The sequence below is a fragment of the Meles meles genome, chromosome 10 (assembly GCF_922984935.1).
Source record: "Meles meles chromosome 10, mMelMel3.1 paternal haplotype, whole genome shotgun sequence".
NCBI lineage: Eukaryota > Metazoa > Chordata > Mammalia > Carnivora > Mustelidae > Meles > Meles meles.
The window spans coordinates 93747293-93762423 of NC_060075.1; the positions used below are offsets into that span (position 1 = coordinate 93747293).

General features: G+C 37.4%; 1 gene segment (V, D, J or C); it reads right to left on the minus strand.

Moving 5' to 3' along the window:
* Nucleotides 1-14741, minus strand: part of LOC123951553 — a 51818-nt gene extending 37077 nt beyond the window's left edge. Inside the window, 1 exon segment of the C gene segment in view lies at nucleotides 14698-14741. Within this exon segment, the coding sequence occupies nucleotides 14698-14741 (44 nt within the window).
* Nucleotides 14742-15131: the final 390 nt, after the last annotated feature.

The window sequence follows — 15131 nt, forward strand, 5'->3', positions numbered from 1 at the left end:
CAGCCCCTCACAAGAGCTGGACCCCACACGTTCTTGGGCGCACTGGCAGCTCAGGGACCAAGACCTTGTTTCTCCACCACACTCTCTCTGGCTCAGTGCCAAGGGAAGCTGTCCTGGGTCTGTGGATTTAATCCCCTGTCCCTAACTGCCCCAATTCCCACAATTTCCCCCCATGATCCTTTGCTCTTTTTGACTGCTTTCAACCAGATTCCAAGTTAATGCTGGTCCCCAGTCACAGGGCACTCTCGTTTTGGGGTAGTACTTTCCAATTAGTCGCCTCTGGTGGCTCCCTCCCCCTTTTGTTTATCTTCCAATATCAGTCCGACATTCCCACTCAGCTTTACCTGCCTACTGGTGACTTCTGTCCCCTTAGAGATCCTGACGTGTATAATTCTGCTCTCAGACTGATTTCATGGGTGATCAGAGTTCTTTGGTAGGTAATCAGCTCACTTTAGGGTATAGGTTGAAATGGCACCTCCTCCTACTTCCCCACCATCTTGTCCCCCTCTCGCATCTGATATTTTATAAGTTTTCTTCCAATTAATTGACCCAAATATCTGTTTGATGGGAGCAGCAATGATGGAGAAGTGCTGATAGAAAATGGAGATGATGAGAGCAAATAAAAAGAAAGAGAAAGAAAGGGAGGGTGGGAGGGAAAGAGAAAGGAATGAAGGAAGGAATGAAGGGAGGAAGGAAGAAAGAAAGAAGAGAAAAAGAAGATCAGAACTGACTGGTCAACAAATGACTTTTCTAAATTACCAGGAACAGTATTCAGAGAATAAAAAGATTTTGTTTTCCAGGTGCTTGAGTGTGTGAAACTGCTCAGATATGCATCAAAGAAAATACTCTTCTGTTCTCACCAACACCAGGGCTACTGTGCCAGAAATTTAGGATTTGTTTCTGAAAGAGGTTATGCTTCTCTAACTGAAAAAGTGAACATACCAACAGAAATACATTTGAGTAATGTGAACAATCATCTCCATTTTTAGAAAGCCACACAAATCTTTATCAGGGAAAGCAAAGTGAGAAAATACATTCAGTGATGACAATATTTTCTTGGAATAAAAGGAGAAATTTATAGAATTCTATCTCCCACAGAAAAATAGATTCCTTATTAAAACAAATTGGAAAATAAGCCCTCTGATATGTTGAAAGAAGAAGACTCTTGGAAGCTATTCTGTGATCTTTGGAAATATAGCTGCAGCCTTGTCTCTGTGGATAACTGGACTTGGACAAGACATTTGCCCTCCCTGGTTTCCCACATCCCATTTGCTGTGTGAGCATTAAGCTACATATGTGCAAAAGGCCCTTCCTGTTCCAACAACTTATGAAGCAGTGATTAAGAGTGGGGAAAGGATCTGCTGTGGCTGCTCAAGTGAGAAAGGAGTTGAAGGTTAGTAATGGAGAAGTTTTTCTTACCGATCCCTTCTGACTTTGTGACATTGTAAGATCCCAGCATGCACAATAGCAGGGGCTTCCTCAGACTTAATGACATTAAGGGTAATCAGGAAAAAGACTCTGTTGTCTTTTTTATCTGTACCCAAGCAGGAATTGGGCTTCTCTTGTTCATAATCTTGGATGAGTCATTCAATTTTCAGTGGTTTTCCAATTTTGTTGGTGCCACTGCACAATGGTTTCTCCAGGAAAACCCTAGAGAGCTTGCAACCTATGTTCACACTTCTGTCCACTGTTAGGGTAAAAGAGATTTGATTCTGAGAAATTCTTATTTGGCTATCTTCATTTGATAAAGGAGGGAAATCAAAGGCCCTTGAACAAGTTGACAGTGGACATAAAATCAGACAGGAGTAGAGTCAACCTACATATCCAAGCTGAAGACATATGTACATACATGGGGTTGACATTGTCCCTGTTTAGTCAGAAATCTCTGCATGAAGGGATGTGCATCAGGACTGGGGAGGCAGTGGTAGTCCTGTTTTTCAGAGGCAATGACAAGAGAGAAAATTTTCCTTTGGAACCAAGGAAAGACTTTCTCAGTAAGATCTGTCTCGGTGGTAATTTTATTATGTTCCTGTTGTAAAGAACTATCAGATCCCAGAAGACCTCACCAAAACCCCCATGTTATGATAATTCTACGTTATATTCCTTCTGGGAGCACAGAAGGACACTGGCCTCCACAGTTTTCCTTTAGGTTTTCTTTAAACATACTTATCATTGAGCTCTTTTTCTCTCTGAGTTATAGATTTTTCACTGTATTTGGCAAGAGTGTGGAGAACTATAAGACCATCATGAAAATTGGAAGAAAAGACTTATTATGTATATAATAACAACGAGATGATAATTCTACACCTTTATGCAGAAATACAAACATTTTATAGATCAGCAGTTTGAAGAAAGTTTGGGGGGAATGTTAATAATTACCATAGTTATTGCTTTAGGTGCTATGATGATGCAACATTCTTCTGTGAGTAAGAAAAATTCTTGGAGAAAAAAAATCTGTTGTTTTATTACTCTGGATTCTTTTCCTATTCACAATTCTTAGCTTTTCAAAATAAAGCAAATGGTCGTGTTGTTTGAGGGCAATGTAAGATGTAACTTAAAGAGTCCCCAAATTCCTATATGAGCTGAGATGACTCAGTGAAGCAGTTCAGTTGTAATGGGAAAGGACACTGTGATGTGTTGACCCTGTGCTAGACCTATCCTATATGGAAACTTCTTCAGTCCCCTGAGACCCTATGAGAAAGATTGAGTAATTTTCCTGGACTGTGCTGTCAGTTAAGTGACTGAGCAGGAATTCAAACCTATTTCTCTATCATTCCAAAGACTTTGTAGTTTTCATCATCATTCATTCATTCATTGTGCAACATTGTGCACACTGACACAGCTTCCTTCCCAGAATGCCACTTATAGATGGAGAAGCAGAGGAAATTCACACTTCCAAAAATTACCCTAGTCCTGACAGAGGCAAGGATAGAAGGTAAAGTGACATTGGGTCACTTGAGCTTAGGTTAAGCAGTAAGGAATTAGACTGGATTTGAAATTTATTCTTGCTATGTTATCAGGGTTGAAATTTGTTTTTGTCAGAGTTGAGACACTTAGAAATCATCTATTTGTACTTTATCTTTGTCTCTTCATTTGTCTTTGAGTCTTTTCATTGTTCTTTTTTATTATTTTATAATGTTAGTCACCATACAATACATCATTAGTTTTTGATGTAGTAGTCCAAGAATCAATGTTTACATGTAACATCCAGTGCTCCATGCAATACGTGCCTGCCTTAATACCCACCACCAGGCTCACCCATCCCCCCACCCTCCTCCATTCTAAAACCCTCAGTTGGTCTCTCAGAGTTCATAATCTCTCATGGTTCATCTCCCCCTTCATTTTCCACCCCTTCACTTTTGCCACCCTTTTCCTAAGGTCTTCCATGTTATTCCTTATGCTCCACAAGTAAGTGAAACCATATGATGGTTGACTTTCTCCTCTTGGCTTACTTTACTCAGCATAATGCCCTCCAGTCTCATCCGTGTTGATGCAAAAGTTGGGTATTCATCATTTATGATGGCTGAGTATTATTCCATTGTATATATGGACCATATCTTCTTTATCCAATCATCTGTTGAAGGGCATCTTGGCTGTTTCCACAGTTTGGCAATTGTGAAAATTGCTGTTATGAACTTTGAGGAACAGATGGCCCTTCTTTTCACTACATCTGTATCATTGGGGTAAATACCTGGTAGTGTAATTGCAGTATCATAGGATAGCTCTATTTTTTTTTATTTTTTGAGGAATATCCACACTGTTTTCCAAAGTGGCTGCACCAGCTTTAATTCCCAAATACAGTGAAGGAAGGTTAGAGTTATCAAATGACACTACAAAGGGCTGATATCCAAGATCTATAAAGAACTCTTCAAACTCAACACTCAAAACACAGATAATTATGTCAAAAAATGGGCAGAAGACATGAACAGACACGTCTCCAAAGAACACATACAAATGGCTAACAGCACATGACAAAATGTTCATCATTAGCCATCAGGGAGATTCAAATCAAAATCACATTGAGATACCACCTTACACCAGTTAGAATGGCCAAAATTAACAAGACAGTAAGCAACAAGTGCTGGAGAGGATGTGGAGAAAAGGGAACCCTCTTACATTGTTGGTGAGAATGCAAGCTGGTGTAGCTACTTTGGAAAACAGTGTGGGAATTCCTTAAGAAATTAAAAATAAAGCTACTTTATGACCCTGAGATTACACTACTGGGTATTTACCCCAAAGATACAGTTGTAGTGAAAAGAAGGGCCCCAATGTTCATAGCAACAATGGCTACAGTCACAAAACTGTAGAAAGAGCTAGGATTCCTTCAACAGATGAATGGATAAAGAAGATATGGTCCATATATACAATGGAATATTATGCCTCCATCTGAAAGGATGAATACCCAACTTTTGTATCAATATGGATGGGGCTGGAGGAGATTATGTTAAGCAAAATAAATAGAGCAGAGAGAATCAAGAATTATACAGTTTCACTGACTTATTGAGCATAAGGAATAACACGGAGGACATTGGGAAGTGGAGAGAAGTTAATTGGGGGAATTTGGGGGGGGGGACAAACCATGAGATACTGTGGACTCTGAGAAACAAACTGAGGGTTTTGGAGGGGGTGGGGTGGGAGGTTGGGAGAACCAGGTGGTGGGTAATAGGGAGGGCATGTATTGCATGGAGCACTGTGTTGTGCAAAAACAATGAATACTGTTACGCTGAAAAAAATAAATAAATTAAAAAAAATGAATCTTGGAACACTGAAAAAAATAAATTAAAAAGCAACAACAGTGTAAGGGCATTCCTCTTTCTCCACATCCTCTCCAACATTTGTTGTTTCCTACCTTGTTAATCTTTGCCCTTCAAACTAGTGTATGGTGGTACCTCAATGTGGTTTTGATGTGAATTTCTCTGATGGCTAATGATGATGGATATTTTTTCATGTGTCTTCCCCAGCCTGAGAGGCCTTTGTTCTCCTGTATTATTTCATCTTCCCAGTGCCAATGCTTAAAACCGCTCCCTCTCCCTTCCATTTATCTTCTGATACCTGCTCACAGGATCATGGCTCCCGGCTTTATGCCTCAAAACTGACCACTGTATTTTGTTTGTATACATCCTGACATATCTTCTTACATCTCAGCCTCATTTCATGGGTGTTCAGAGTGGTCTGGCAGATATCCTGCTTAATTCAGGGGACTGGTCTAAATAGGGTCTCCTACTCCTCCACCATCTTGCCCTCATCTTCAGTCTTCTCCTTGTTCTGCTCCCCAGAGATAGTCTGTCTCTTGAACTTTCTGAGTTCTATTCCACTGTGACATTTACTCAAGCTTTGCTAGCATGTTGGTGAAAGGTGAGGGAAGGAGACATTCTCTGATATTTTTATTAAGTTTAGATTTTAAGCAGATAAAATAAAATTAGTTCATAAGGACACAGCCTTTAGAAGTATTCCTGCCTCTTTTCCAGAGGTGGAACTTTTCAGTCCTTTTTTCCTCCCCCAGCTACAGTAGATATCCACCTACTTCAGACCATGGTTTTGATGCCCATCCTTCTTCAGATGTATACATGTTACTTTTGGATCCAGGGGAGATGTTCTGGGGAAAGTTTCAGTGGTTGCCTGCTTTACCTTCCCTTAACTGCAGTGAGATTCCACAAGGCCCTTCCCCTGTAGATGAAGTCACTTTTTTTTGTACAGTGATGATGGGGTAGATTAGGTCTGGGTGTATTTCAGCAGTAGATGTCCCCCCCCCCCCCACCATACAGCAACAAGGGAAGCTTTTGCTGAATTGTCTCTGATCTCCCCTGCAAGAATTGTGTGAGGTTCCTGGAGAAGACACTTAAAAGTTGAAGGAAAATACCATCTGTATATTCCCAAAAGTTTACAATCTCCCACTAGATAACTGAGCTCTTATTATTGCATTAAAAAAATTCTATTTTAATTTTGTGACCAAGTGAATGTGTTTGACAACGTCTGTCAAGGGTGAACAAATGCTCACCTTCTGTTTCCCTCTGCAAAGGATTGTCTATCTCCAGATTTTAAAGATTTTATTTATTTATTGACAGAGAGAGAGAGGTCCCAAGTAGGCAGAGAGGCAGGAAGAGAAAGGAGGCAAGCAGGCTCTCTACTGAGCAGAGAGCCCAATGCAGGCCTTGATCCCAGGACCCTGAGATCATGACCTGAGCCAAAGTCAGAAGCTTAACCCATTGAGCCACTCAGGCACCCTATCTCAGATTTTTTAAGTCACATACACTACAACCTCATTCTCTGATGGACTCAAAATACTATGTTTCATTCCTTTTTTTTTTTTTTTTTTGGATATTATTGTAAAATGGCAACAGTATCATTTCCAGCTCTCTACATCTCTGGAATTGTGGATCTTCTGCCACTTTTTTGTTTTTTGTTTTTCTATTTTTCTTATATTAAAATTCTACCAAATACTGAGCACCTGGGTGGCTCAGTAGCTTAAGCATCTGCCTATCATTCAGATTGTGAATCTCAAGTTTTGGGATTAAGTCCTGCATTGAGCTCCCTGCCCCATAGGGAACCTGCCTCCACCTCTCTCTTTCTTTCCTTCTCTCATGAATATATTTTTTAAAAAATTTTTGAATACCCAACTTTTGTAGCAACATGGACAGGACTGGAAGAAATTATGCTGAGCGAAATAAGTCAAGCAGAGAGAGTCAAGTATCATATGGTCTCACTTATTTGTGGAGCATAACAAATAACATGGAGGACATGGGGAGATGGAGAGGAGAGGGAGTTGAGGGAAACTGGAAGGGGAGATGAACCATGAGAGACTATGGACTCTGAAAAACAACCAGAGGGTTTTGAAGGGGTGGCGGGAGGGGGTGGGGTGGGGTGGGAGGTTGAGGAACCAGGTGGTGGGTAATAGGGAGGGCACGTACTGCATGGAGCACTGGGTGTGATGCCAAAACAATGAACATTGTTATGCTGTAAATAAGCAAATAAAAATAAATAAATTAATTTAAAAAAAAATAAAAAGTACATATAATGGAAGCATACTGTAAAAAAATTTTTTTTGAAATATGATAAATAAAAAATATTAAAATAAAATTCTACCAAAAACAGAAGAAAAGTACATTTCAGGTGACTTCTGCCTAAATTCTACTATTTGTCTTTCTTATTTTTTAATTGGGTTTATTTTATTGTTGAGTAGTGATATTTCTCTTAGTACTCTGAACACCAGGCTTTCCCCTGATTTGTCTTTTGAAAGTATGTCTTCTAATCTGGCTTAACCCGACATTTTCCATTTTCCTTTTTTTTTAGTCTTGCAAAAGCAGAAATGTCAAATTTGAGGAAGTTCCATTTATCAAATTTTTCTTTTATGATCTTGCTTTTGTGTCCTAGATAAGGAATCTATGCTTAACCCAAGGTCACAAATATTTTCTTCTGTATTTTTATCCAGAAGTTTTATTTTTTAGGTTATACATTTACAACCTAGGAAACATTTTTACAGAAAGAAATGCAGGAAGAGAGGGAACACAAGCTGGGGGAGTGGGAGATGAAGAAGCAGGCTTTCCACCAAGCAGGGCACCTGATGCTGGGCTTGATCCCAGGACCCTGGGATCATGACCTGAATCGAAGTCAGATGCTTAATAACTCTGCCACCCAGGCACACCTATTAGAAAACATTTTAATTAGTTTTTGTATATGGTGGTTGGTATTGAGTTGTTTTATTTTGATTTTTCACATAGATGGACAATTATTCTAATACCATTTATTGAAAAGTCTATTCTCTGCTCATTGGATTTCCTTGGTACCATGTTAGAAATTGGTTAAATACTTATGTGTTGCCTTTGTCCTGAATTCTTTTCCTATTATCTATGCATATATGAATTCACCAATACGCCACTCTCTTGATCACTGAGGCTTAAGAGTAAATGTTAAAACTCTTTACAAAACTGGTTTGGCAATGGTACGCCCTTTGCCTTCCTATACGAATTTTGCAACCGGTTTACTGATTTCTTAGAAAAGGTCTCCTGGGATTTTCCCTGAGATTACATTGAATCTATTTACTCTTTGGGGGGACTTTTGACATCTTATGAGTCTTCCAATCTATGAACATGATATGCCTCCCCATGTATTTAGTTCTTCTTCAACTCTGTCATTAAAGTTTTATTGTTTTCAGCATACAAATCCTTTGTATTTTTGGAAAAATTTTCACCAAATATCCTAAAGGTTTTTTGATATTATAGTTGTTGCCATTGTAAATGGTACTATTTTTAAACTTCAACTTCCAATTGTGTATTGCTGGTATATAAATTACAATGAATTTGCATCTCATATCTATTTTACAGTGTGTAGTTCTCCATTGTGTACACATGCTGTCAGTTATTCAAACAATCTCCTATGTCTAAATATTTATGTAATTTCACATTTTGCAGTTACCCAATGAGTACCTTTGGCATAATATTTTCATAGTGTTGAAATTGTGCCTTTAGAGTAAATTTCTGCAAGTATTTTTGCTAGGTTGAAAAGCAGATGCAAATGAACTTTTGTTATACATTTCCAAATTCCCTCCACAAAATGGTTGTATTTTGCATCCTTATCAGAAATGTATGAGTGCTGTTTTTCTCTTACAGCTTTAATAACAGAAAGTATTAGATACTTAAATTCTTGCCAGTCTTATCAGTAAGATATGGTACCTCAGCAGTTTTAATTGAACTTTAACTTATTATAAATGAAGTTCATCAACATTGTAAAAGTTTAAGAGCTATTTGTGTATTTCTTTTCATAAGTAGGCTTTTCATGTATTTTGTCATTTTCCTACAGGATATTTTACCTCTATTTTTAAAATGTATTTTTTATTTTGAGGATAGTTGACCATTATGTGCTATACAGATTGTAAATATTTCTTTATGGTTTGTCATTTGTCCTTTAACTTATTATGCTTTTTGCCATGCAAACATTGCTTTCATTTTCATGGAGTAAACTTTGTCACTATTTTCTCTTATCTTGAATTTTAGTTATGGTTACAAACTCATTCCCTTACTCTTTCTTGCACAGGAAGGGCTGTCAAGTGTTTTCTTCAGGGTCAGATAACAAATATTTTATTAGGCTTTTGGCACTAAGTCTGCATTGTGACTCCTCACATCTGCCATTGTGGCACAAAAGCAGCCTTAGATAAGAAATAAGTAAGTGTGGGAGTGTTCCAGAAATAATAACAAGTGTTCTATTAGAAATGTCTGAAAGGAAAAGTTGCCAATTTTCACTTATTTCTATTATTTAAACTAAAAAATAAGAATAGGTTATGGGTTTGTTTCATATTTTATTATATTATGTTCAAATATATCACAATAACCCATATAAGCAATGTAAAGCATTGTAAAGCTCAGTATGGTGAGCATTAGACATGCTCCAAGAAACTTGTAAGGACTTTATATGTATTATTTAAGTTAGCCCTTTGAACAGTTCTTTCAGGTAAATATGATTATATTTTCCATTTTCAGTTTAATTTATTTTTTTCAGCGTAACAGTATTCATTGTTTTTGCACAACACCCAGTGCTCCATGCAATACTTGCCTTCCCTATTACCCACCACCTGTTCCCCCAACCTCCCACCACTGGCCCTTCAAATGAAGAAAGTGAATCAAAGATATCCTAAGCAATTTATCCAGAGTAAGACAGTATAGGGAAGATGGATATGTAACAGGATCACTGAGGAAACACTGAGAAATAGAGAAACATAAAATAAAAATAAATATTGCTTACAGTATATAATTCTAGGGAAATGATTAACAAACATGTTCCATAGAGGGCTAAATGGTGAACATTTTAGGCTTTGTGAATCTCTTTTGCAACTACTCAACTCTGACATTGTAGTGGAAACAGCTGCAGTCCATTTGTAAGCTTATGGTCAAGGTTGTGTTTCAATAAAACTTTATTTACAAAACTGGGGCTTGCCTGACCTGGGCAGAGTTTGGCAGTCCCCCTGTTTCATGGTAAATACTACTGCCCTTATTGTTAATTATATAGCTTTTTAGTTTTTCTTTTTTCAGGAAGCTACAAAATAATAATAGTATTAGATAAGAAAACATAAATATATAACCATTTTAGGTGTACTATACAGTTATATATTACATTGTTGTATAAATAATCTCATTAATAAATGTAAAAACCAAAAAAATACTGACTGCATTAGTGCTGAAAATACTGACGTCACCTGTGAGCCTTCATTTTGATCAAGTCCTCTCTTGGAATGACATGTTCTGGGCCCCATGGAGCTTAATATTCATATCTTAGAAAAGTCTATGAAGGCCCAAATCAGAGGAAATTTGCCCTGTCCCTTATAAATTTGTAAACTTTATGTATAATTCTTCTAAAAACAGGTTTTTAATGGCTACATAGCATATTGTCACTTCAAAGCCACATAGATAAGGATGTATTTTCCTTCCTATTCATCACTGTAGCATTTCATAGTTGTTGTGTGTTGAAAAGCCACAGTGGCTCCATCTCCCAATATAGCCAATTCAATACATTCTGCACTCCTCTTTTGAAAATTAAATAAAATAACCTGTGTAAAATATTTAGAACAGATATTCTGAGAAGCTTAATCCCTCTTTTCATTCACTTCTTTCTTGAAAGGGTTCATTGTTCTCTGACTCCATATTTCATTCAGGGGTCTTCTTACTTTTTATCCAGAGTTGTGTTAGGGAACAAGTGAGACCTTGTTGAGACCCAGGCCCTCAAGTCCCTTCACCTGGAACCCACACCAGTCAAGAATCATGATGGATAGGGTATGAGACACAAAATCCTCAGTTTGCCCCTGGGAAGGTCCTGACACTGTTGTGGCAGGAATTCATTCTGCTTTCATAGCATCTCTGCACTTGATAGCACCATGTGATCCTTAGAAGGAGAAACAGAAAATGAAGTTGTTGTCATGATCTCAGGGAACCAGAAGTAAACTGTATGCATGGTGACCATGTGGTAAGATGTCCATTTACCAAAAGTATCAAGTTTTTCTGAAGTATATATCTTCCCTTTGCATTTGAAAGTGAACTCTAAGGAGATGGGGGAGGAGGTTTTGTAATTTCACACATTACCTGTATGTATCACTATTTGTTGAAAACTGGCAACCACCAGCTATTAATTATAGAATTTTATTCTCAGTCATGATTTTTAATTTTATTAATTTGTGATAGACCTTTGCCATCTTTTCTTAACCAATAAAGGGAACATGTGTTATCCTTCTTTTTAATCATCTGATCTATATTCACTATTTTTAATATTCTTTGCAGAACCCTGGAGAACATGGTCTTAGAGTATTAACCACAATGTTGCAGACATCTGATGTGCTCGGGAGGCTGTTCCATTCAAGTAGTGTTTCTTGTGTCCTAGTATTGGCTCTAAATGTGGTGCGAGGTGCTGCTTCTACCTCTAGGATACAGGACTTATACCTTGGTGTCTTCTATAAACCAAACAACTGCCATGTACTTAGGGATATACAAATTAGTATATTCCTTCAGTATGACCACAAGATGGTAATAAAGGCATGAAATTTTTATGTTCCGCAGATCATTTTATCTCCAAAAAACTATAATGCCCATTAATAAAATTGGAAAGTAATAATAAGAAATACTTATGTAATCTGAATACCCCTTTCCTGGCTTCATTTTGAACAATTTGGGTACTAGAAATCTCCCTTTACAGTGCATTAACAAACAAATGGGTTTTCCTTTGTACCATTCACTATGTATTTTCAGAGTTACCAGGCAGCTTAATTTAGTAGGACATGTTCAGATTGCTTTAATTTGTATCATACTTGTTGACATCATATGGGTTCACAGTGCAAACAGAATCTAAGATGTTTTCCTGCTAACCTCAGGAAATACAACAGAGGGAGAGAGTCAGGGTGGGCACCCAGTTGTGCAGCCTCTGTGGTTGCCCATATTGAGAAGGATGTGGGTGGGTCAGACCTGAAGATGGTTCTGAACATCCAGCTTCTTTTGGGAACTCTGATACTGTGGGTCCAAATCCAGCAGCCACATGGCCCCATCTTGTTTCCTGAAAAAATTTATTTTCAAGGTTGAAGTGAAACTTTATTGTTTTTCCCACTTATGTAACCCTAGGTAAGAATTGTTGAGGCAAATGTTAGATATTCTATACCTGATCTGGTTTCTGTCAGTACCAATATATGGCTCCTGTGTTAATGTCCTCAATGGTAACCTTACAAGATATGTGGGCACACTCATCTCTTGCTCTGGAAATTGATATTGTGAGTTGCTCCATCTTCATCTGTCCAAGGCCAACTGGAAGCAAAGAGAAATTCCCATGGAAAAAAAAAAGTGATATGGAAAAAAGATAACAAATAATTTCTCGAGTTTCTTCTGTAGACTGAAGTGACTGGAAGACAAACCACAGACCCAGAAGGATAAGACAATGGCCATTTCCAACTTTGGCATCCCATTGGCCTGGATGGCTCTTCAGTGACAAGATAAGAAATGAGGTCCCTTTTAACAGGACTTGTCAGGCTAGCGGCAGGGGAGGAGGTCAGTGCTGGTTCAGGTTTCTCAGAAGAAGTTCTGTCTTAGATATTTCCCAGGAGTTGTTCATGATGACACAGATCTGAGCAGTTCTGGGTCTTCCTGTGCCACATGAGTTCTGGGCAGATGGGGTAAGAGGGCTCCCAATCTGGAAAGGAATTCCTGGTAAATGTCTGGGTGAGGCTGGATGTTTCTTACACCCACTCAACCATTCCCCATGGAATCCTGTACTGCAGAAACATTGCTCAGAAGCATGAAGACAGATCTCCTGGATTTAGCCCCTATGTCTATCTGTCTCTGATGTGCTGTGATTCAGTACTCAGATACAAAACCTGACCTTACTCTTCTGTAACACAGCACAACAAAATAACAGTCAGACCCTGAAATATCTCATTGACATTATTGAATATGCCATGTGCACAAGTCCCTTAGAATTTTTGTGTTTTTTAAAGTTAATTGAGATGTCACCATGCCGATCAGGACTCAGAGAAGTCAAATTTCAGTTATAATCTGGGTGCTTTCAGGAAGGGACTAGACTGGAACTACTGGTGCTACATGGGTCAGAGAAGTTTCTGGAAACCAACTTCCACTGGTCCTGGGCCTTGCAACTGTCTCATGAGCATGATGTCCCAAGAGACAGTAACTCTACAAGGAAATCTGAGCAAAAAGAGGTATAAAAATGGGAATACAAGGCATCCATCTTTTACTTTAACTTTGAATTTTCTCTCTGTATTTATGACTAGAAATATATTTGCTTTTATTTTATATATAATTATATGTTTTTAAGTAAGATTCACATATTCGTTGCATTTCATCTTCTTTTGGTTAAATTATTATTGTGAACAATATTCTAGATCTAATAATAATCTATGAGAATAGTATTTTTCATGACTATATATAATTAAACAGCCTCCTCTACCATATAAACCACTTAACTTCATATATTGAAACTTTATCAAGGCCTTACTTTTTGTGAAAATTATTACTAATGGTCTATGAAAATCAAAACCTCCTATACTTCTTACCCCTTTGACTGTGAACTAAGGTATTTAATCTCTTTTTTTCTGTCTCTACATCTATAAATGCCAAAATAAATATCTTTCAAAATTGATAAAGTTACATTATCAGTCTAAAAATGAGAATAAATATAAAATATGTGTGATAAATCATATGTCTCTTATCATAAACATAAGTTGCATTTTGTGAATAGCAATATTGTGTCCTTCCTAAAGTTCTTAAGTTGTATTTTTATTATTATTGGAACAGAAGAAAAAGTGACCTTGTGAAAAAATATCTTCATTGTGAAAATTATTGTTTTTACTTTTCTTAAATGTATAAAATCAGTAAATGAATAAGGAAGAAAAACCCATCCTCTCTGTCAGGCAAAATGGTATCTTAAAATTTAGATATTTCTATTAATTTTCTTTCCACAAGGAGAGACATTTCTGTGATTGAAATCTAGTGTATGAGTATGAACTTTATGAAGTTTTTAAAACATTTTTGATGTAAACATTTTCACTTTTATTAATTAATTTTAAAATGTCTTTGTAATGGCTTCATAATATGCCAGCAAATTTTTTACTTGTTATTCTAGGGCTCATATTGAAAAGCTGATATAACTTCTGTCTCTTGAGGGCTTTTATCTGAAGATACTATATTTCCAAGATATGCTGCTCTTCCATAAGTAACATGAAAAAACATACTTAGTGAAGATATTTTGAACAGGAAAATAGTAATGTTGCAAAGAGTCCTTTCTTTTTATTGTGTTCAGTTAACCAGCATATAGGACATCATTACTTTTGATGTAATGTTCATTGATTCATTAGTTGAGTATAACACCCAGTGCTCATCACAACACGTGCCGTTCTTAATACCCATCACCAGGTTACCCATCCAACTACCCCTTTCTTTCTGTAACTCTCTGTTCGGTTCCCAGAGTCCAGAGTCTCTCAAGGTTTTTCTTCCTCTCTGATTTCTTACCATTTAGTTCTCCCTCCCTTCCCCTGTGGTCCTCCACTCTATTCCTTATGTTCCACAAATAAGTGAAACCATATGATAATTGTCTTTCTCTACTTGACTTATTTCACTTAGCATAATGCCCTCCAGTTCAATCTATGTCAACATAAATGGTGGGGTATTCATCCTTTCTGTTGCTGAGTAATATTCCTTTCTTAAGAAGCAGAATCCATACCTTTCATTCATTTCTTTTGGAAAAGATTCATCTTCCCCATTCATGTGTTCCATTTAGATTCTGTCCTCCAGTTTTCTTCCATAAAAAATATATGGGACTATGAATGTCTAATCAGGCTCAAGAAGACAGTGGTCCCCCTATTAGAAATCTATCACAGTCAGAAACAGCGTGGGTTAAAATGACAATCAAGGAACTTCAGCCCAACTGAAGTGCAAGAAGGGCTGAAGGATCATATGTAATTCCATCTCTGTTATGTTCCTGGCCTGCAAATCCTTCTTTCTCCCAGGAGATATCAAAGCTGAATAGTTTCTGGGGCCTTCAAGTAGGTGATAGAGTGAATGAATATTTTGATGCTAGTGAAAAAGCTTCCAGGATAAATAAAAACTAAAAGAATTTATAAATACCAAACCAGCTCTACAGGAAATATTGAAAGG